This window comes from Cervus elaphus, chromosome 30, assembly GCF_910594005.1.
Source record: "Cervus elaphus chromosome 30, mCerEla1.1, whole genome shotgun sequence".
Classification (NCBI taxonomy): Eukaryota; Metazoa; Chordata; class Mammalia; order Artiodactyla; family Cervidae; genus Cervus; species Cervus elaphus.
The window spans coordinates 16,262,709-16,285,743 of NC_057844.1; the positions used below are offsets into that span (position 1 = coordinate 16,262,709).

At 38.8% G+C, this 23,035-nt stretch overlaps 1 protein-coding gene and 1 pseudogene across 1 annotated transcript in view; one reads left to right on the forward strand and one right to left on the reverse strand.

The window, feature by feature from the left end:
• GTF2F2 (general transcription factor IIF subunit 2) overlaps positions 1 to 23,035 on the forward strand; it is a 130,078-nt gene that overhangs the window by 88,107 nt on the left and 18,936 nt on the right. Inside the window, exon 6 of the mRNA XM_043891753.1 lies at positions 19,088 to 19,187. Coding sequence (XP_043747688.1) covers positions 19,088 to 19,187 — 100 coding nt within the window. The remainder of the gene's footprint in view (positions 1 to 19,087; positions 19,188 to 23,035) is intronic.
• LOC122686596 lies at positions 15,689 to 15,967 on the reverse strand (annotated as a pseudogene).

Sequence of the window (23,035 nt, forward strand, 5' to 3'; positions counted from 1 at the left end):
TGCACCAATTTATATTCCCACCAACAGTGTAAGAGGATTCCCTTTTTTCCACACCCTCTCCAGCATTTGTTATTTGTAGACTGTTTAATGATGGCCACTCTGACTGGTGTGAAGTGATACTTGATAGTTTTGATTTGCACTTCTCTAATAATTAGCAATGTTGAGCATATTTCCATGTGCCCATTGGCCATCTGTATTTCTTGTTTGGAGAAATATCTGTTTAGGTGTTCTGCCCGTTTTTTGATTGAGTTGTTTGATTTTTTTAAAATTAAGTTGTATGAGCTGTTTGCATACGTTGGAAATAATCTCTTGTTCATTGTATCATTTGCAAATATATGCTCCCAGTCTGTAGGTTGTCTTTTTGTTTTGCTTATAGTTTCCCTTTCTGTGCAAAAGCTTTTAATTATTACTATGTCCCTGAAAATGTTTTTCTTAATTCTTACCTGCTGTGTCTTCCATGTCAATTTTAGAACAATCGTTTTTCCAAATTCAAAAAATTCCAATAAATTTTGTTTTAAACCTATAAAATTATTTGGGAAAAATTAGCTTCTTAGCATATTTAATCTTCCCACTCAGAAACACAATAGTTCTCTCCATTTATTCAAACCTTCTTTATACTTTCAGTAACAATGTGTGATTTTCTTTATAGAGAGTTGAACATTTTTGGTAAGGGTTGCCCTGTGTGTTTATATTTTTGTTGCTATTGTAACTTCTTTTCCCTTAAAAAATACATGGCAGGGATATAAGAAAGCTCCTTTTGTATGTTTGTACTCTTTCTAGTCTGTCATTGTTCAGTTGTTTTGTTTTTTTAAAGTATATAGTTATATTGCCTGCAAATGTATACTGACATTTAAAAAACATTTCATTAGCTTTATATAAAATAATAAAATTTCTATGTTCTTAAATTCCTAATATTATTGATCAGAAATAGGCAAGAACTTTTAAAAAAAAAGATTCAGTTTGAGTTTATTGATTCCTTCAAGGGGAAAAAAGAAATCAGCATGGAGGAACCTAGGTTGTAAGGCTGGGTGATTTTTCTGAAACAGGTATCACGTGGTTTCACAAGTATGTGCATATGTGAAAACTCACCAAATTGCACACTTCAAGTACCTGCAGTCTACTGATTGTCAGTTACACCTCAGTAAAAATTGTTTTAAAAACAGTATCACAAAACCTTTGCTTGAGTCAGGTTTCTTCACTGATAACGTTGCCTTCATTTGCTTTCATTGACAATTTCTATTACAGTTTTTGCTAATGAACTTACGAGGAGTGCAGTTCAGTAGTTACCATGGTCCCTGACAGGTAATAGACACCCTGAATGTATTAGGCGGGATGTAATTGAGTAACATCAGATTGCTTTTCCTTTGGTACAGTGCTCACAGCACTCGCCTTGCAGGGAGTGCCCCAGGCCCCCGTGAGAACTGAGAGCCGTCAGTAAAGGACGGGGAGGCAGACAGCCCCCTCTGAGGAAGGGCTGGCTTTGCTGGCGAGGCAGTGGCCCAGGAAGGAGTCGGCCAAGCAGAAAAGGAGGAGTGAGTGTAGAAAACAAGGTGGCACATGCCACGGGATCCTCAGATGTTCTAGAGGCTCTTTTGTTTGAGTAGCAGTCTGTCTTGCCAGGCGGCACTGGCGATAAAGAACCTGCCAGGAGACGAAAGAGCCGTGAGAGTTCCATCCCTGGAGAAGGCGTGGCAACTCACCCCAGTATTCCTGCCTGGAGAAACCCATGGACAGAGGAGCCTGGCGGGCCACAGTCCACGGGGCCGCAAAGTCAGACCCGATTGAGCAGCTTAGCACACACGCACTGTCTTGCCTGCTCTTCCAACAGCTGGTAGGCTTCTCAGGTTGATTTCTCCTCCAGTACCTGACACCGGGCCTAGCTTACGTTAGGTCTGCAGAACCCTCTAGAATTCAGTGTCACATGTTCACTTACTGTACTCACACGCTGCTCTGCCCCTCCGCTCACGGGTACTGCACAGCTTCTCTTCATCTCGTCTTTGTCTCCCCGACACCAGTCTCTCCTTACCCTGCTTCATTCTCCGTGTTGCAGCCAGAATCAACCTTGATTTTACGGTGGTTCATTTGCTGTAGCCCCCATGTTTAACAGCTGACTCCTGATAGCTTTGGTTTGGCATAGCAATGTGATTCCAGTCTCATTTGTGTGTCTTGAGCAATGCTGATGAAAAAGCCATTCAAGTGGGAAGGAAGGGCAGCTGTCTGCTGTGGAGTAATGTGCCGAAGTCACTGGGCTAAAGAGGACGGGATTAGAAAGTCCCAGTCGAAATCTGGGAAGATAAATCGAGGTGTCCTATAAGTGTGCCTTTTACACTTGGATGTTTATACCAATCAAAACAAGGACAAACCCAAGCATAGCATTACCTAGAATTTACTAGAAGTCAGCCATAAAAAAGAAGGGAAATCTGTCATTTGCCTGGAAGCACTTGGAGGGTATTATACTAAGTGAAATAAGGCAGAGAAAGACAAATACTTTTTGATATCACTTATATGGAATCTAAGAAGTATAACAAACTAGTGAATATAACAAAAAAAGAAGCAGATATAGAGAACGGACTAGGGATTACTCATGGGGAAGGAGAAGGGGCAATGTAGAGACAGGGGAGTAAGAGATACAAATTATTAAGTATAAAATAAGCTACAGGGGTGTGTTGTATACCCAATATTTTGTAATTATAAATGGAGTGTAACCTTTAAAAATTGTGAATCAGCATATTGTATACCTGTAACTTATATCATATTGTACATCACCTATACGTCAATAGAAAAATTTTAATTTAAAAAAAGTCAGGACATAACTAACATCATTTTTGTAATAAACTTTATATGATAAATTTATATAATATATTTATATCACTAACATAAAAAATAGAAGCACATCTTTATATTTAGCTCCTATATAGTGTCAGTTAAAAGTGTTTAGAGGCAATGTAAATTCATGAAGAAAAGACAGCAACATTGGGGATTTTTAGTATGTAGCCTTTGTTTTTAGAAGATTAGAGTAAGAATATGTAGAATGCTAGATGATTTAAATTCTTTGAGATAAATCTAATTATAGCATTAATCTTTTGTCATTATGTTACAGAAGTTCATATCCAGCTTTTATTTTCATTCTTGGATGCAAAGTTTAAATTCTTCAAAGTTGAAATATAGGCAGAAATATTCTTTCCCTCCTTTCCATTCATTTTCTTGATGGAGAGAAAGTGAGACCATATGGCGCCATTCACAGTGGACAGTCTGAAGCAGTGATTCAGTAGGGAGTCCTTTCTCCCTTTGGCATCCCTTATGATAGTCTAAATGACTCTCACTTTTTCAGATCAATGTCAGGGTCACCGCAGCTGGTCCTAAACATATACTCTTGAACCCAACCACTCTTCTCATTTCCCCCCCAGCTTTCATTTGGTTCTAGTTAATCTCACTTTTTAGTTTTTCAAAGGTTGCCAAAAGAGCGTGTTAAAAGTTACCTTATATTTTCAGAAATTCTCTCTGAATCCCAGGCCGCACTGATGGCCACATCCTGCCAGATACCCCGCATCTATTACTCCAGCATGTATGGTTTCGTGGAGTCGCTGATGAAGTGGCCGTTTGCCAGAGTTGCTCAGTCTCCATAGCAACAGTATCTTGGCTCCTGTGTGCCTGGGTGGCTTCTTACAGCCTGACATGATGTGCAGCTAATACTTCTGATTTTTCCTCAGAAGCAACTGGAACTTTGCAGGGCGATATTTTAAAATTTGCTGAATAGAAGTTGTTTGATTCCACTGTTGTATTCTCTTGGCACCCATCACATAGTCATAGGATCATAGACATTTTAATTTGGAAAAATGATTCATACTTGCAGTATATATCACAGGGACTGGCTAGAGAAATGCTGTGTCTGTCATCATAAGCAGCTTACTTAATCCCTAACCTAAATAATTTTAGGAGTAAAAGAAAGAGAGCCGAGGTTAGCAGTTAGGGCTGCTTGATGATCTTGGATGCTTAGCTTTAAACCATCTTAAATGATTCTGGTTATAAGTATTCAAGTTGCAGTATAATAAATATGAAAATGGGAAAGTACTGGTCACAGTAATTTTTCCAGTCTTTTATTGTCAGGTTGGCCTCTTTGAACCGCATTACCTCGTTTATTTCCCCTCCTACACACCCACTCTAAGTTCCTTCAGTCAGTACTGAAACTAACAGCTACAGAAATCTGTTTCCAGTTTTAAAATGTGTTTTCTTCAGATTTCACATAGTGAAAACATGCACCTTGCAGAAAATACACATTCTCTAATACACATTATTTGGACAAGACAGTGTAGCCTGTTGTGATAGAATTCACAGTTTCAAGAATCTGATCTCATCTTAAATGATAAAAAATTATTGCTGTACCATCTGTTGTAGAATATGTAAAAGCTCACTTAAAACCACCAAGTTCTTTTCACACCTCAATTGCTTTTTATCAAACACACTCCATACTTTAACCCCTACCTCATATATGAATGAATGAAACCCACAGATGCCCACTTCCCTTTAGTTATCATCTTGATCTGTATAAAAATGCAGCAAGCTCAACAAATTCTGACTAATTTCTTTCTTGGCTCTGAATATTGAACCTGAAGAAGCACCAGCATATTTTAGAATGTGTTCATTCAAATATATATGTGTACATATACATACATTTTTTTTTTTTCACTTTTTCCTGCCCAACTCAATTACTGAATGAATTACACTAGGAGACCAAATTTGCAGTCTGACAATGTTACCTTGGATTTTTCCGTGGACACTGACTTCACCCTCACCTTCAGCCCGCAGCACTGGAGGGATCTAAGGGCTTCCCTCGTGGCTCCGTGGTAAAGAATTCACCTGCCAGTGCCAACGGGAGACGTGGACTCGTTCCCTGAGTCAGGAAGAGCCCCTGGAGAAGAAAGTGGCAGCCCACTCCAGTCTCTTGCCTGGAAAATTCCATGGACAGAGTAGCCTGGCAGGCCACAGTCCGTGGGGTCGCAAAGAGTCAGATGCGGCTGAGCGCAGATGCGCACCAAGGTTGCCGTCTGAGCGTGTTACCTGTGGACCTTCCATGGACACGGACTTTGCCCTCACCTTCAGCTAGCAACACTGGAGGGATGCGGGGGAAAGAGCTTGGCATAAACCTGTCACCACAAAGGGAGAAATAAAGCAAGAGTCTGTTTCCTTACTGCTATTCAGCCTCAGTCAGGATGTCTATCAAAGCAACACTTACAAAAAATAATGACTCAGATCATTATATAAACAGTTTAGCAAAATAAAATGGATTTTGTCCACATAAATAGCCTCTGTAATAACTTGTATCATCCATGCATGTTGATGATGCAGAAAGTATTTTTAAGCATTTCTTTGGGGCCCATGATACTAGTCATTCTCTGACTAACAGGAGCTACATGGAGAATAGCCTGATATCCCTAATGTCTTATAGCAGTTAAAGACCATAAGTGACTAAAAGGTGAAGCTACTCTTAAATAGCGCTAGCAGTGCAGGTAAAATGACACATAGAGTCTGAATCCATAAAGCATCAGGACTGTTTCTGCCCACACCTTGTTTAGAAACCATTTTCCTATATGCTCAGTTAAAAAACTCTCTGTACTAAGACCAGCTATAACAAACCTAGACTTGATTTGAACAAGATAGTGTTTTATGTATTTAGAAAAACCGGGATTGAAACATTTCTATAATGCCTTCTTCTCTCTACTAATAGCAAGAAAAATTATTTTCTTAAACTTATAAAATGATATATTCAGTTCTCAATACATCTATCCATAAGCTCTATAAAAGAAAATTTGCTAGGTAACTTCATGTTAGTGTTCACAGTTCCTCACCAAATGATAACCTAGCCGGAAGCCTATTTATCAGTCAGCAGATAAGAAGTCTTAGAAGCTTACAGAAGTGGGGACTGAATGTCTCTTGAGAGGGCTGGTAACATGAACTGCCAAAACTGTGAACATAGAGAATCTTAGGGTAATGATTACTCTCAGCGCTTGATCAGTGTGGTAACATGAGCATTAGTGTTTCTGTTATGAAACTGAGTTTTATTATATGAATGGTCATCTCTAGTAGTTTCTCTTCTACTTTTTAAAGCATTTTATCCACAAAAGTAGAACCTGTGTGAGACTTCAAGCTCTCAAAAGCAAGCTCAACTTTAAATTAATGAATACATTTCAATTCTTAATGAAAAGAAAAGGCTTTTGCGTTCTGTTTCTTAAATACTTGATTATTAAGGTGTTTAACTTAATGAATATATTTCAGTTCTTCATGAAAAGAAAAGGCTTTTGTATTCTGTTTCTTAAATACTTGATTATTAAGGTGTTTTTAATTAAGATGTGTATGATGTGATTTGAGAATATTCAAGGGCTTGACGGCGCCCAGGACCGCACCCTGAGCTGCCTCAGTGACTGCTTGGCCGGCAGTTCCCTCCTCCCGTCGTCTCAGTCGCACATCCCTGTGGGGTTCTATGGGCTCTTGTTGTTCATGGGGACTCCACAAGGAAGCAGAAGGCAGCAGTCAGTTCCTGAGCTGGGGGGGAAGCTCAGGCAGGAGCTCGAATCAGTACCGAGGCAACGCCTGCCCTCTGTAGAGGAGAGTGATCTGGGGGAAGAGGTGGATGGCGAAATCTGAGTAGCGTGAGTGAAGTGATGAAGTCAAGATCTCTACACGTTGTCTACGTGGATCCACCTCACACAAAAGCCTATGAGGGTCAATGTGGGTAAGTGTTGGGCCAAGCAGTTAAAGGACATAAAAATCTAAGCTAATCATTAGACATTATGGGCAGAAAGGGGCCCAAGAGTTACTGTGTAATGTTCCCTGAAAGCATTAACCTCTTTGGCCGATGAAGTGAAACAATGCATGTGAAATAATCTAAAGCTGTATGGAAAAAAATCTAGAGAAAACCAACTAAAAATGTCCAGGCAGTGAAAAAGAGGGCCAAGTGAAACAAATAAAGGGAAGGAGGGGAACAGATACTTCGTTCAGTTGTATCCACTCTACAATTGGTCTGGAAGTGACCCTGTCTCCTGGGAAGAAAAATACATAACCTTCTGTAATCACGTTTTATATGAGGAAGACGGGAAAAGATTTTTTAAAACTATTTAGTTTTAAATGGTTATGTGTTATATCTATGAAACTTAAGATATTCTGCTCAAGCGCATTTTTCTACTTTTGTTAAACTCAGACTCATGTTCTAGTCACTGCTGGTTGAAAGTCATCTATGAGAGACTGATTTGAGTGCCCTGAGGATTAACTCCAAAAATACTTTGACTGCATCTAAAATTCAGTAAATTTTAAAAAATTCTGATATATAAACAGTTACCAAAAACTGTAAGCTCCCATATTTTTAATATGTCTTTTGGTGCTGTGGTTTAATTATAATTTGTTCTAATTAGCACTTTCATGAACATTACATGTTCTACCCGCAGCTGAATGACATTTAGAAAGAAATTTTCTTACTCTTGAAGACATCAAAGACAATGAAAGAAAGTGCTTTTTATCTGATGTAGCCAGATACCCCTAACAGGATAAAGGATGAACATAGTTTCCATAAATCTTGGATTTAAAATCTAATCAGTGAAGCAGATTATTATTAAAAGTTGTGCTTATTCAAATAACTTCCATACATTTCTGTTTAGTGTGACTATTGATTACAGTGAGTAAAATAATAATAAAATGTACTGAACTGTACTTTGGGACAAGCCACTTTTAAGTGTTTAAAGATTATCTCGCATATTTCTGTTGCTGTAATTATCATTTTTTCTCATGAGAGTGCCACGGTGCTGAAGAGATTGGCTGTCTTGACCCAGGTAACACCTAGTAGTAGAACTAGACCGTAAAACCAGAGTCTGGTTTTAGATCCTGCCGTGCCATGGTGTATGGTACATTTTGTCTAAACTAAGCATTGTTCAGAGCCACTCTGGGTGCCATACATTTGCTTTAGTCTTTGATTTTTATTTTTAATGGGAAATTATCAGCATGAATCTGAATTAAAAAGGTATTTCTTTGTTGCTTTTTTGAGTACAGTCGTCCCTGGGCATCCATGGGACATTGGTTCCAGGACCCCCTACAGACACCAAAATTCCAGATGTGCATGTCTCTTATACAAAATGAAATCCACAGATGTGCATGTCCCTTAAATAAAATGGTATTAATACAGTTGGACCTTATTATCCACACGTTTTGCATCCTCAGCTACAGAAGGCCGCCTATATTGAGTTATAAATACAGTTCCTAGTCCTTTTGACAGATAAGCTTTTACCCACCACTCTGGGAATCATAGCAAAGTATTTAGACTTTTTCTTTTCTTGGAGTATGGAGAAAAGAAATACAAGTTCTTTAAAATGAAACAAGTATTTTTGTCATTCATCATCCGTTGAAGTTTAGGGTAATTTTCAAGAGTAGCTACTTGGACATGTCTTGAGAACTAACAAATGACCCCTGATTTGCTGAACTTTTTTCCTCTGAGTTTCTACTTTGTGCCTGTACTGAAATGTTAACTATTTGATTAACAGGAAAAGCAGAAGCAGTAAAGGGTTTTTTACCTCAAACGCTGTTGCCTCCTTCTGCCCCCACCCTCTTCTGCTTTGCCTGCCCTTGTTCTTCCACCATCAGACACACACTTACGTTGAAATACAGTCTTTCCAAGGTGAAAAACAGTTTGCTTTCAGGAGATGGTATAAGAAATCATGCTTGACATGGTCTAAAGAAAAAACACTGCAGTGAATAAGTTGTAGGTGACCAAAGTTCATAGTTCTTCAGGTAGTCCATCAGATCTAATCCCTTGAATCTATTTCTCAGTTCCACTGTATAATCGTAAGGGATTTGATTTAGGTCATACCTGAATGGTCTAGTGGTTTTCCCCACTTTCTTCAATTAAAGTCTGAATTTGGCAATAAGGAGTTCATGATCTGAGCCACAAACCAAAGTTCATAATTATTTGAACAAAAACTCTAGGCAGTGTAAATCTTAGGTACCCTTTTGATTCCCAGACTCACAAGAATCAGTTGTGTGTGCTGTCTTCTGACCCCCTTCCTCCAGTTTGGGTATCTGTATGGTACTTGGATGCGACCAGAGTGCTGGTGACTGGGAAGTAATGCCACTGCATGGGCTGAAGGCGGGCTTCCCTAGTGGCTCAGATGGTAAAGAGTCTGCCTGCAACGCAGGAGACGTAAGAGACATGGGTTCCATCCCTGGGTTAGGAACAATCCCCTGCAGAAGGGAGTGGCTACCCACTCCAGTGTTCTTGCCTGGAGAATCCCATAGACAGAGTCTGGCAGGCCACAGTCCACAGAGTCATGAAGAGCCGGACACGACTGAGTGACTAACACAAACAGGCTGAAGGTAGTTACTGAACATGCCTTCAGGTTTAAGGTAATAAGTGGATTACTTAAGGCAAGAATGTGAGCGAAAAGGAAATTATATAAGGTAGCAAAATTATTCTGGCCTTTGGGTCAGATACTTATATTTTGAACTGTTGAGTGGAGATTCTGTGTCTTTTAGCTAATGGAGGATCCTCTCTGGAATGTTGGTGATGTATGCTCTTCCTGGAGAAGTGACAATTTGACAAGGGATTGAGTCTTACGGTGTTTGGCTGTAAAACAAAACTTAGACAGGAATTAAAAAAACAAAACCAAAACACTTACAAAGTGTCTTCATTATGCTCTCATTTGTTTTACCTTACCCAACACATACCAAAAACTTGTGGGTGACTGTTGTTTCTAACGAATCTAGGAGCAAGCACAGTCCGTTGTGAATTTTCATTCCCTCACCAATGAAAGAAGTACTCTATGTCTGTGTTGTCCTGTAGGGTATCCACGTGTGGCTGTTGAACACTTCACATGGCCGACGTGTCTGAGGAGATGAAGTTTCAGTTTAAATAGTTACGCATCACTAGTGGCTGCTCTATTGGATAGTGCGAGTGGATAATGGAGTTTTTTTTTCACTTTGTTGGGTTTTTCCTACAGAGTGAAAATTAAGCTTTATGTGTTTTAGTCTCTTCTCTTAAATGGCAAATCTGGGTGTTAGCATGTGCTCTGCTGAGCTTAAGTCACTCAGTTGTGTCCAGCTGTTTGGAACCCCATGGACTATAGCCCACCAGGCTCCTCTGTCCATGGGGATTCTCCAGGCAAGAATACTGGAGTGGGTGGGTTGCCATTTCCTTCTCTATATTACTGTAAATCTTATGATATGGCATCAAGATTACCATTATTGATTAATTGCAGCCTAAAACTTTGCTTCTTCTCATCTTTTTTTCCCTCACTTGCTATTTAACACATTTATATTGCATGCCTAATTTCTAGGCCCTGGGAATAGGAACCAGGTCCCTGTTTTCATGAAGCTTAAAATAATTAACAGGTATTTGTAAGACACTTAAATTACTTAATTTTAATATTTACTCTCTGTAATCCTTCTAGTAGTCCTTCCAGGTAAAGATATGTTTGATTACTTGTCAGTTGCAAGTGCTGAAATGTTTTCAAATCAACATTCTAACAGACAAATGTGTATTGGGTTGGCCAAAAAGTCCATTCAGGCTTTTCCGTAAGATGATATGGAAAAACCCAAGTGAACTTTTTGGCCAACCCAATACTGTTAACACTGTTACTGTTCCTCCGAGAAACTCTCTGTCCTGTTGAAGCTTCCTATAAATGTACTGTCTTAAAACTACGCATCAAAAAAAAAAAAAAAAAAAACAACTAGGCATCATCAGAACCTTTTGGTATTAGTAGATCACCTGGTTGTTCCCTACCTTGCCTTTCCCCCAGCCTTCTGAGCTGAGCCTCCTTCTGCACGTTGCATTTTGTTTTCTGACTTGGGGCCCAGAAGATGTCCTCTCGCTCACAGGCAGTCCCAGCGCTGGCTGTTCCTGCTTCTCCTTGCAGGGACACTTTTCTCTCGCTCACCCTGCAAATGTCAGCCTCCTGCTCCCCTTTGGGAAGCACTGTTTACCTCCTTCACTGCTTTACTCCCTTCTTTTCAAAAATGAAATCAACATCGTAAGATAATTTACCTTCTTTTGTGAAACCTGTCATTTTAAGAATAGCATAAATTGCAGTCAAATGCAGCTGGAGCACAAAGGATAGATGAATGCTAAAGTAATGATATTTACATCATAAAATGACTCCTACACATTGGCAGTTGCTGATGGAAACATTTGTTGTTCAGTGATTTTGGAGTTGCTTATTTTCTATGGTTGACAACCAGATTGGCGAGGCAGTATTACTTAGGGATTTTTGCTTAGGCAGAAGAATAGTATATAATGAGTTGTTACTATGGAATTTGTTAATGCGGGATTCAGCCTTTTCTCTTGTGATATAATTGTCCAATAAAGGTGTCATTTGTTCGTTTCTTTAACCGATATTCATTGAGTTACTTTTACATAAGATGTACTAAGTGAGATCAGTGAAGGATTAATTGAATAAAATATGTAGACTTGTCTTCCCCAATCTGCCAACAGCTTAGAGCAATAGAAATTTGGCTTTTTTTCATTGTTTTAGATTTTGACATTTAAAATATTTGGAGGGTGTTTATACTACTTTTTTATTTGAGAACTGAATTCCCATTACAGTGTGTAGATTGTAATACACTATAATGAAGATCTTTAAGTGACTTTAATAAGGTGGATTATGAACCATAATTATAGCCAGTAGCTAGTGGCATTGATGAAATAGGAATTTTTTTTCAGTGTTATAAAGAAGAATGTATTGAAAAAAAAAGAAGAATGTGTGGGACGTCCCTGGCAGTCCAGCAGTTAAGATGCCGTTCTTCCCATGCAGGGTGTGTCGATTCGATCCCTGGGCAGGCGGCTGTGATACTGCATGCTGCTTGGCGTGACCAGATGTTTTTTTTTTTTAAAAAGAGAATGTGCTCTTTTATGTGTGTGTGTGTAGAATTGGGCTAACTGAAAGCAGGTGGGTACCTTCAATTTCCTTTCCAATAAAGGAAAATTGCTTTTTTTGAGATGTAGTTGTTATACAATATTATGTAAGTTTCAGATGTACAACAAAGTGATTCATAATGTTTAAAGGTTATATTCCATTTATAGTTATTATAAGAGAATTACTTGTTTTGAACTAAACCCAATGAGCTTTTAATTAGAGAGGTTATTTAGTTATATGGCCTTTTAGGGAGTATATAGATTAACTACTTGCAGCTTTGGGTTAAAAAAAAGAAAAGATCTGAGTTCCCATTGTTTTGCCTTCTATAAGGAAAAGGTAAGATTGAGATGTAGGCAGAGCTTTAACACAGTTTCTACAACATAGTAAAATACTTTATAGATGTCTGTTGTTATGGTTATTTTATTAGTGTTTTTGCTCTTAGGTTATGTAGCCCTTGAGCTTTTCCTTTGATTGGAAAGTGAGAAACTGACCCTTTAAATAATATTCTAGAAAGACTGGTAATTCAGTGAATCCTAGTCTTCTAAGACTGTGGACATATACTCTAAACTGTCCTGAAATGGTGGTAGTAATTAGCACCACAATTTTTTTTTTTTTAGTGGTTTGTAAAAGTAGGGTCTAGCTGTGTCCAAATGATCACATAGTAATATTTTTCTATTATTATTTCTTGAAAATAACACCATGTTTTTAAATTTTCTGAAAAAGTTAAGAGTCTGTTTAAAAAAAAAAAAAAGATTTATTTACTTCTGGCTGCCTGGGCCCTCTGCTGTGCACTCAGGCTTTCTCCGGCTGTGGCGCGTGGGGACTGCCCTTCGTTGCCGCGCGCCGGCTTCCCGCTGAGGTGGCTGCTTTGGTTGTGGAGCGTGGCCTCTAGGGCAACAGGTTCAGCAGCTGTGGTGCACGGGCTTAGTGGCCTTGCAGCATGTGGGGTCCTCCTGGACCAGGGGTCAAACCCATGTCCTCTTCACTGGCAGGCGGATTCATGACCGCTGGACCACCAGGCGAATCCCAGGCCAGTTTTTTAAACGATTGGGACAATAAAGCTGTCAGCTTCCCCCGAGTCCAGCCCCAAACCTCTGTGTGTAGTTTGCTGTTCAGCTGTGCAAACCAAATATTTCCTCATTATATTATTTTGTACAAGCCTAGTTTTAAACCTTATTTTGACCTTGAAGGCGTGTTGAGGTCAGTGATGTTTAATTTGGTACATTGTTCAGTGGTGAAATGGAGTTGCAAATTGTTCTGACACTTCATGGGATAATGTTAAATGAATTATTTAGTGTTAAGTAAAGAACCCTGCTAAATTATTTTAAACTATTCAAGTTAATTAAAGTATTTTAAGATTTAGTTCTTTAAAAATATATTTTCCATCCATAGGTTAACCTTTTGAGTTTTGAATCATGAGATATCCTCTTTTAATTAAAACAAAACCCTTGGACTTGACTTTTTAAATGTATAATAAGAAGGTTAAATTTTTAAATTTAAAATTTTTAAGCTCTTATTTTTAAAAAAAAAGTTAATTCAGTTTTTTCCTTTATATATTTAAAAGATACTTTGAGGATAAAAATGGCATGACACTCTATGGATGATGAAATTGGCTGTTAGAACTTCTGCATAGAATGGAAAGGAGACCATGCCACCTAAATCTGAATCAGGATGCAGTGGTTGAAAATAAATTCTAGTTGTAAGAGTATGACAAGAATAAGCTACCATTTATAAAAACGCACTTAACCTAAACACACTGAAATCCCAAGGAATTTTCAAGCTGTGAAGTAATGGGAACAATCATTTAATGTGGAAAGAAGAAGCCAGTACATGCCTCCCTCCTTGAATGTCTCATAAGATCAAATTGTGGAGCCAGGTGATTGTAACAGAAAAGGTAATTTAGTGGCAACATAAAAGCTAGAATACCATTTAGAGAGGCCAGGCCCCTGAGAACTGATTTGCATTAAGGGGATAGGCCTAAGGTTAGAATACAGAGAGAGGCGTTCAGAAACAGGCTGCCACTTGTTGTTTTTTTTTTTTCCTCCAAAGGATTTACACATGCATAGTTCTCGGTTCAATTCTGTCACTCAGTCATGTCCGACTCTTTGCAACCCCATGGACTGAAGCACGCCAGGCTTCCATCCATCACCCGTTCCCGGAGTTTGCTCAAACTCATGTCCATTGAGTCGGTGATGCCATGCTCAAACTCATGTCCATTGAGTCGGTGATGCCATCCAACCATCTCATCCTCTGTCATCCCTTTCTCCTCCTGTCTTCAATCTTTCCCAGCATCAGGGTCTTTTCCAATGAGTCAGTTCCTCACATCAGGTGGCCAAAGTATTGGAGCTTCAGCTTCAGCATCAGACCTTCCAATGAATGTTCAGGACTGATTTCCTTTAGGATGGACTGGTTTGATCTCCTTGCTGGCAACCCAGTCCAGTGTTCTTGCCTAGAGAATCCTGTGGACAGAGGAGCCGGGTGGGCTGCTATCTGTGGGGTTGCACAGAGTTGGACACGACTGAAGTGACTTAGCAGCAGCAGCATAGTTCTAATCCTTTGTAAACATTCCTATACCTGTCTGCAACTGTTTGTTTCTTTCTAAACATTTCTCTCTCAGTCACTTTGAGACATCTTCTCGGCTTGGAGGAATCATTTCCACCTAGTCTTTAAGGCTTCACCTCTTATGAACATGGGCTGTCCTGCTTCAGCTTACCAAGTGCACATCTTGGAGTTATTCTTTACTTCGTAGTAGCACACAGTCAGTTGTCATAATACCAACCACCTGCCCTCTTCAGTCCTGCAGATAGCCACTTGTAGGTAAGCATTTGTTTAACGTTTGTCTTCCATTAAGCAAGTCTTTTCTTGGTAGGCATAGGCACCCAGAAAATATCCTGATGCTGGGAAAGATTGAAGGCAGAAGGAGAAGGGGAAGACAGAGGACGAGATGGTTGGATGGCATCACCTACTTGATGGACATGAGTTTGAGCAAGTTTCGGGAGATGGTAAAGACAGGGAAGCCTGGCGTGCCGCAACCCATGGGTTCGCAGAGTCAGACACAACTGAGCCACTTAACAACAACAAGAATAGGCACCCAGTAAAGATTTGCTGGATGACTGCCTGCAAGAAGCTTCTTCTGAAGTCTGGGCATGGCACAGCTGCAGCCGTGGGGATGCACGTGAGGGAGAACAGTGGATTGAGCTGGAGAGGGAGCAGGGGCTGGATCCCAGAATGACATGCGGTCATGGGAAGAAGCTTGTGCATCACCCAAGAGCAGTTAAGAGGCCATTCAAAGATTGTAAACCCAAGTCCATCTTTGGGTGGATATCTCCCTTCTAGGTCTCTGGCTAGTGCTTTCTTCCTAGTTTATAGAAACTCTACTTGGCCCATGAAAACAAAGTAACACAATACATACAATTTATGGTTACATGTACAGTAAATTTCTGTAGACATTTCTAGAGTACTTTTTTTTACACTTCATAAAATTACCATCTTATATAGTTAAAGGATGTATATAGATTTGTAAATAATTGGAAGAATTAAAATATTTATATTTTAATACTGAAATAACTATACTCAACTTGGCAATCACAGTTAAAAACAAAACCAGTAGTATTTACAGCTTTCTTTCCTTTTTTTTTTTTTTTTTAATAAAAACAGTCCTACAGCATTTATTGTCATCTGGTAATAACATAAGCGTGAGCAGAACACTATGAATACATGTTTTAGAACTACATCTCTAACAAAGGACACCTAAAAAAACCAACGGTATTGCCAAACAATTTCTCACTTCATTTATCACTTCTAGTTGGAGACACTTTGGAGCAGAGTAATGTTATCTCCTTTTAGCATGATCCGACCCAGTTGTTTTCTTGACTTTGTTTTAGAATGAATCTTTTCTGCATCATCTAATACGAGGTTCATATACTCATCAAAACCAATGATACAGCCTTCTATCTGCATTTCACTTGCCCATAAAGCCGCACCTGAACCCACGATCTATTTTGCAAGTATCTGAAGATGAGATTGATGGGCTGCACCATCACCTTCTGCACCTTCTGGCCCTGACCCCGGTATGCCATGCTGGAAGCTCACAAGCACCACACTGCTCCACACTCTCTCTCGGAAAGCAACTTCCGTAACAACCAACAGCTTTCAAATTAAAAAAAAAACAACAACAACCAATTGGTAGATCTGTAATATCTCCTGAGGAATTTGGTATTATATATCAAATCTTAAAGAAAGGCAGTGCCAAAGAATGTTCAGATTACCGTACAGTTGCAGTCATTTCACATGCTAGCAAGATTATGCTCAAAATCCCTCAAACTAGACTTCAGCAGTACGTGAACTGAGAACTTCCAGATGTACAAGCTGGACAGAAAAGGCAGAGGAACCAGAGATCAAATTTCTAAAATCCACTGGATCATAGAAAAAGCAAGGGAATTCCAAAAAAATATCTGCTTCTGCTTCATTGACTGTGCTGAAGCCTTTGGCTGTGTGGGTCACAACAAACTGGAAAATTTTTAAAGAGATGGGAACACTGGACCACCTTACCTGCCTCCTTAGAAACGTGTATGCAGCACAAGAAGCAACAGTTAGAACCAGACATGGAACAAAGGACTGGTTCCACATTGGGAGAGGAGGACGTCAAGGCTGTATGTTGTCACCCTGCCTATTTAACTTCTATACAGAGTACATCATGCAAAATGCCAGACTGGATGAAGCTCAAGCTGGAATCGAGATTGCTAGGAGAAATATCAACAACCTCAGATACGCAGATGACACCACCCTTATGGCAGAAAGCGAAGAGGAACTAAGAGCCTCTTGATGAAAGTGAAAGAGGAGAGTGAAAAAGTTGGCTTAAAGCTCAACATTGAGAAAACGAAGATCATGGCATCTGGTTCCATCTCTTTATGGCAAATATATGGGGGAAAAGTAGAAACACTGACAGATTTTATTTTCTTGGACTCCAAAATCACTGTGGATGGTGATTTCAGCCACAAAATTAAAAGATGCTTGCTCCTTGAAAGAAAAGCTATAACAAACTTAGACAGCATATTAAAAAGCAGAGATAACACTTTGCTGAGAGAGGTTCGTATAGCCAAAGCTATGGTTTTTTTCACTAGTCATGTACGGATGTGAGAGTTAGATCATGAAGAGGGCTGAGTACCAAAGAATTGATGCTTTTAAATTGGGGTGCTGGAGAAAATTCTGGAGAGTCCTTCGGACAGCAAGGAGATTAAACCAGTCCATCCTAAAGAAAATCAACCCTGAACATTCATTGGAAGGACTGATGCTGAAGCTGACACTACAGTACTTTGGCCACCTGATGTGAAGAGCTGACTGACTAGAAAAGACACTGATGCTGAGAAAGATTGAGGACAAGAGGAGAAGGGAGTGACAGGATGAAATGGTTAAATGGCGTCACTGACTCCGTGGACACGAGTTTGCGCAAACTCAAGGAGATGGTGAAGGACAGGGAAGCCAGGCATGCTGCAGTCCATGGAGTTGCAAAGAGTCAGACATCACTTAGTGACTGAACAACAACCACCTAAAAATAAGCAGAAGGAAACAGAAAAGAAACTCCATCCAACAAATTAATAATAATGTTATAAAAAAAGAAAAAGTTACTTTTTATACGGCAAGTTGTTCCTTTGAAGGAATTTTAAATGAAAATTATTTTTAAAGTCCCATTAAAAGAAAGTAATACATTATGTTCAACATACATTATTTTTAAATGAGCACCATTTTTATAGCTTTCAAACTAACCTTCCAAGAAACAGTATTTCTTTTTCCTATTAAAAAAGTATACTTACTTTTCTGATTATAAAAATGATAGATGCTTATTACAGAAAATTTAGAAAATATATGGGAATCTTAAATGCCTTCATTCTGATCTCTTCCCATCTTTCATGTTAAGTTCCACTTTCTTTAAAACTATATCTTCTTTTCTTTGTCTGTATCAAGTAGATAATTTTCTAATATGGTTCTCAATTTCTTTGCTGTGATCATTGCATTTCACTCGTTCCTTTGGGGTTCATTTAACTTCTTGCTGAAATGAATCCTTGAGTAGTTCTCTTGGTGAGGATCTATGTTTTTGTATGAGTATTTTTCTTTCATTCTTACTCTTTGATTATAATTTAGCTAGACATGACTGGCAATTATTTTTCCTGTAGTGCTTTTAAGTTAAAAAGTCTAGAAGTACAATGGTGCCTTTTGTCCTTTAAAAATAGTTATTTTGGAAAAAAGTAGTAATTTTGGAAAGCTATACCTTTTCCCACCTTAAAACTTTTTTTTAGATTTACTGTGCTCATATACCAGAATAGTTTAATTTTTAAAATAAGTAGTAAATGGTTGAATGTGAGTCACTGGACATGGTAATACATGTTGTTGTTGTTCTGTAATTGGTAAGACGTGTCAGTCTCTTTAAACCCTAAAGAGCTATAGCCTGCCAGGCTCTTCTTGTCCATGGGATTTCCCAGGCAAGGCACTTGAGTGGGTTGCCATTTCCTGCTCCAGGGGATCTGCCCACCCAGGAATGAAATCCACATCTCTTGCATTGTCAGTTGGATTCTTTATCATTGAGCCACCAGGAAAGCCCATGGTAATATTTAGTCCAAAACAAAATCTCTTAAGATTGCCGTTTGAATATGTACGAGTGTTATATTTTATAACACGCTCTACGTAGTGTCATCTGTTTATTTTATAGTTCTGTTTCCAAAAGCGCTGTTTTTCGTTGTACTTTAATTTAGGTGGGTCGTTTATCTGCACTGTCCAGTGAAGCAGCTGCTAGCCTGAGTGCTGACGTGTCCTGTTTTTACTTCTGTCAAATGAATGGAAGTTTTGTATAAAGGCCTTGATTAGTTTTAGACCATGTAACTTAAGATAATTCAGTTTTACATGCAGATTTTTTTCCCCACAAATTTAAAGCTGATTAGCTTCTGTTTTAAAAGTTAAGGTTTGACTGTACAGTATAAGATTTAGAAGGAAGTTGTAGAAATAAATGAGATGGTTTGTATGTTTAGCTGGTGGTCTGCTTTCCACGTTATAGTCATGTACAGTGTGTTTTTGAAGTATTAAGGCTGATATATCTTCTTTATATGTGAAGTATTAGGTCTTGATAAGAAGAATTATCAGAATACCTGTTCAGGTTTCACTCTGATAAACAAGTAAGTTTGTTGATAATGCCTTCTGTTTTTCAGATTGCAAATAGAAGAATCTTCCAAACCTGTAAGGCTATCACAGCAGCTGGAGAAAGTCGTGACAACCAATTACAAGCCTGTTGCTAATCATCAGTACAATGTAAGTCTTCATGTCTTTCTTCATTCTGGTCTGTCTTTAATGTCATAGATTCTCAGGTTTTGCAAGGACCTCAGCAGTCACACACCTTGCTGTCAGCTGCTTGAGGTATCCAGGCTTAGTGGGCAACATGACAGTTTGCCGAGCTTAGGAAAGGTATTCACCCTATAGCCAGAGTCATGCAATGAGATGAAGACAACCACTGTTGAAATGACTGCTGAAAAGTTTTTCAGAGAAATAAAACATTTCTTCAGTGTTTCTAATGTTTTGAAGCATAGTATCCTTAAAAAAATATATTAGCTTTAGAGTTTTTTCTATACCTTTATAACTGAGAGTAAGATCATGAACCAGTGGTCATTCTTCCCATTATTAAGATTGCTTTGCGTAGTTTCAGCTTTTATAGGAATTTTTACAGCCTCACACTACTATGTGAAGTGTGGTCTGCCTGTATGTAAAAAAACTTTTTCATTAAAGTATATTGTGTGTACTATATTTAGTATATATTATTGGAAAAGGAAATATCAACCCACTCCAGGGTTCTTGGCTGGAGAATTCCACGGACAGAGGAACTTGGCAGGCTGCAGTCCTTGGGTTAGAGTCAACATGACTGAGCGACTGGCTCACTTTATAAATATACAGTGTATGTATCTGTACACGTACCCAGTGTGTGTATATATATAGTACACACATGTGTACATGTTACGTGTACTTCGCGCCGGGCAGTACCGCGGTTCTAACTGTGTCATTATTGCTGTGATCCTTGCTTTACAGATGAAGGATCTGGGGCACAGAGAGGTTAGCTTCCTTGAGGTCACACAGCCAGTAATCAAACTGTCCAGATGTTGACCCATGGAACCTGGTTTAAGAGCCTTGCTATTTTTTTTAATTGAAGTATAGGCAACTTACAATATTGTGTTAGTTGTCGGTATCCAGCAGAGTGATGTGATTCTATATATGTGTATGCATGTATATACACGTGTGTGTATATATGTGTGGTGATGGTGTCAGTCGCTCAGTTATGTCCGACTCTTTGTGACCCCGTGGACTGTAGCCCGCCAGGCACCTCTGTCTATGGAATTCTCCAGGCAGGAATACTGAAGTCGGTAGCCATTCCCTTCTCCAGGGGATCCTTCTGACCCAAGGACTGGCTCTGGGTCTCCTGCCTTACAGGCAGATTCTTTACTTTCTGAGCCACCCGGGGAGCCTGTGTGTGTGTGTGTGTGTGTTTCTTTTTCATTTAGGTTATTTCATATATAGTAGTATATATCTGTCCATCCCTTACTCCTGCTTTATTCCTCTGCCCATTTCCCCTTCGATGACCATAAGTTTGTTTTCTTTGTCTGTGAGTAGGAACCTTACTCTTAAGAAACCTGTGTTGCTGTAGATCCTTAGCAGTGCTTAAAGAGCTAAGTGATTTGGATCTTGGAAGTACCTGCAGTGTAAGGAGAAAGTGATGATTTTCTGAAAATAAAAGGAAGTCCAAGTTAAGTCAAGTAGCAGTTGAGAGTTGATACCTTTGTGTCCTACTTTGTTGCTTAAGATTTCCCCTTGATACTGAATTTAGGAAGAAATAAATACCCTTTTTTTAAGTTTGGCCTTTAAGTTCCAAGCTTATCAAATGATGCAGGTTAGTATCTGCCCAACCACTACTTTTATGATATTTGAATATCTTATGGTTATTTTATGAAGACAGGTAGCAAATGTAGATGCCTCCAGAGCCAAGCAGGCATCTTCTTGGGTAGGATGCTAAAATTTAAGAAGGTAAATGGTAGAGACTATGATGAACTGAAGTGCATGTGCCCCTTCTAAAGACATCCAAATTTTAAAAATTGCTACACTCTGTTTCTCTCTATTGTTTATAATAGGAAAAGACTAGAAAGAAATGTCCAAAAATAAGGATTAATTCAGTACTTTAACAATTGTTATTTTTTTAGTGGTAGATGCTAGGGTGATTTTATCCTAATCGTCTTTTTCATGAAATCTTTTTGAATTCTTGGAATTGTCAATCTTTTTTAATTGTTGGAATTGTCACTGGTGAGTACCTATTGTCTGAATTGTTACAGTGAAAGTTTTACAGTGTAAAGTTTTTCTGTTGCTATGGGAAAGGCAGGAAAGCTAGGAAAAAGTGTTAGTACTTAGCCATGACAGTGTCCTACCACAGTTACCTAATATCTGTCTCCTCTGAACAGAAAAAAAATTTTTTTTTTTCATACCAGCTTTGTGCCTGAGATACCTACTCTTGGCGAACCAAGAACCAAGTTTCTGTCTTCAAGGAGCTACCATTTTTTTTCAGTTTCTCTGGTCATGCCCTTTCAGACCCTGTTCTGGTATAATCTATATTTCCTTTGACCACATTTTTAAATTACAATCTTTTTTTTTTAGTTCCATTACAAGGGTCACTCTTGTTATACTGCTACATACCACCATTTCTGAGGCAAAAGGAAAATCTCTTTTAGGTCAGAGCTGGCACTTTTGCTTGTATCAAAGCTCTGACCTCTAATTCATGTTCAGAGTGACGTTGGCACTATATCTACCTGGCAGGTATAGAAGGATAAATTCCAAGTGTCATATTTTTGGAGTGCTTTTCACTGCTCTCTTTTTACTACTAAAATAAGTACAAATACATTGTATTCTGAACCACTTGTTAGGATATAAAGCTGTCACATCCATTTTAAAGAGACTCTTTAACATCAAGTGACATTTCAGTTCATGGTATCAACCTTTATTAAGGTTGTCATAGCACGAATGAGTCATTAATATTAATGTAATTATAGTGATGAGTCATATAGGAATCTTTAATTAACAAAAATTGACTGTAAGCTACCATGTTACATTGCTTGAATGTTTAGTGATTCCCGCTCCCCCCCCAACATGGGAGTATGTCAGAAATTGGTGGAGGCACCGGCATAGCTCTTAAAAGCATAGTCATAATTAGCCTCCAACTAATAAAAAAATTAAAAAAAAAAAAAGCATAGTCAGCATTATAATAAAATCCCAACTATAGTAAGAGTATAAAGCTTTTGTTTTTGTGGTCAGGGAACTAAGAGCCCACAAGGCGCGTGATAGGGGAAAAAGGTTTTTTTTTTACTGATAGAGTCATATAATCCAAATATAGAGTCACTGATGTGTAAGACTCCTTTCAACTGCCTCCATCCCTGACTGCAGGTAAGGGTGCCTGTGTATGTTCCGTGTTCTGGTTGACTTTGTGGACATCATTATCCTGCCTGTGTAGATGTCACAGTATTCTTTTATGTAGTCTCCTGTCATAGGACCTTTCTCATAAGGAATCCCTTTTCTCATAAGAAATCGTGCCCTCTGTTGTCTAGACAGTGGTCTGAATGCTGGCTGTAGACTAAAATCACCTGGGAAGCTTTTAAAAAAGAAGAATACCTTCAGAGATTGGTTGTATTGATCTAATGTGGAGGCCAACTATCTTTAAATTTTTTACCTAGGTAGTTCTGGCATTCAGCCACTGATCCAAAGAGACAGGAAATTTTTATAGTTCTGTCTGCCATCTCCTGTGGCATGGGGAGCAAAAATGATACCTGGAAGGGAGACCAGGAAGTCTCTTTCCTTTAAACCTAAGGCTTTTAGAAAGAATTAGTGTCTTCTTGTCTCTATTATCATCAACTTCCTCCCCCACTCCCACCCCTGCCCCAGCTTGAAAAAAAGACTTCCCTTTTCCTTTTCTCCCCACCGGGGCAAGAGCTCTTGGTCTGAAAGTGATAGAACATTAGAAAAAACTGAACTAGAAAATTAGTGTTGGAGGGAGCAGAACTACTACAGAAAATCTTGAAGTAAACCCCCAGGAACTAAAAAGAAAATTTATTATATGCATACTCTGTTTCATT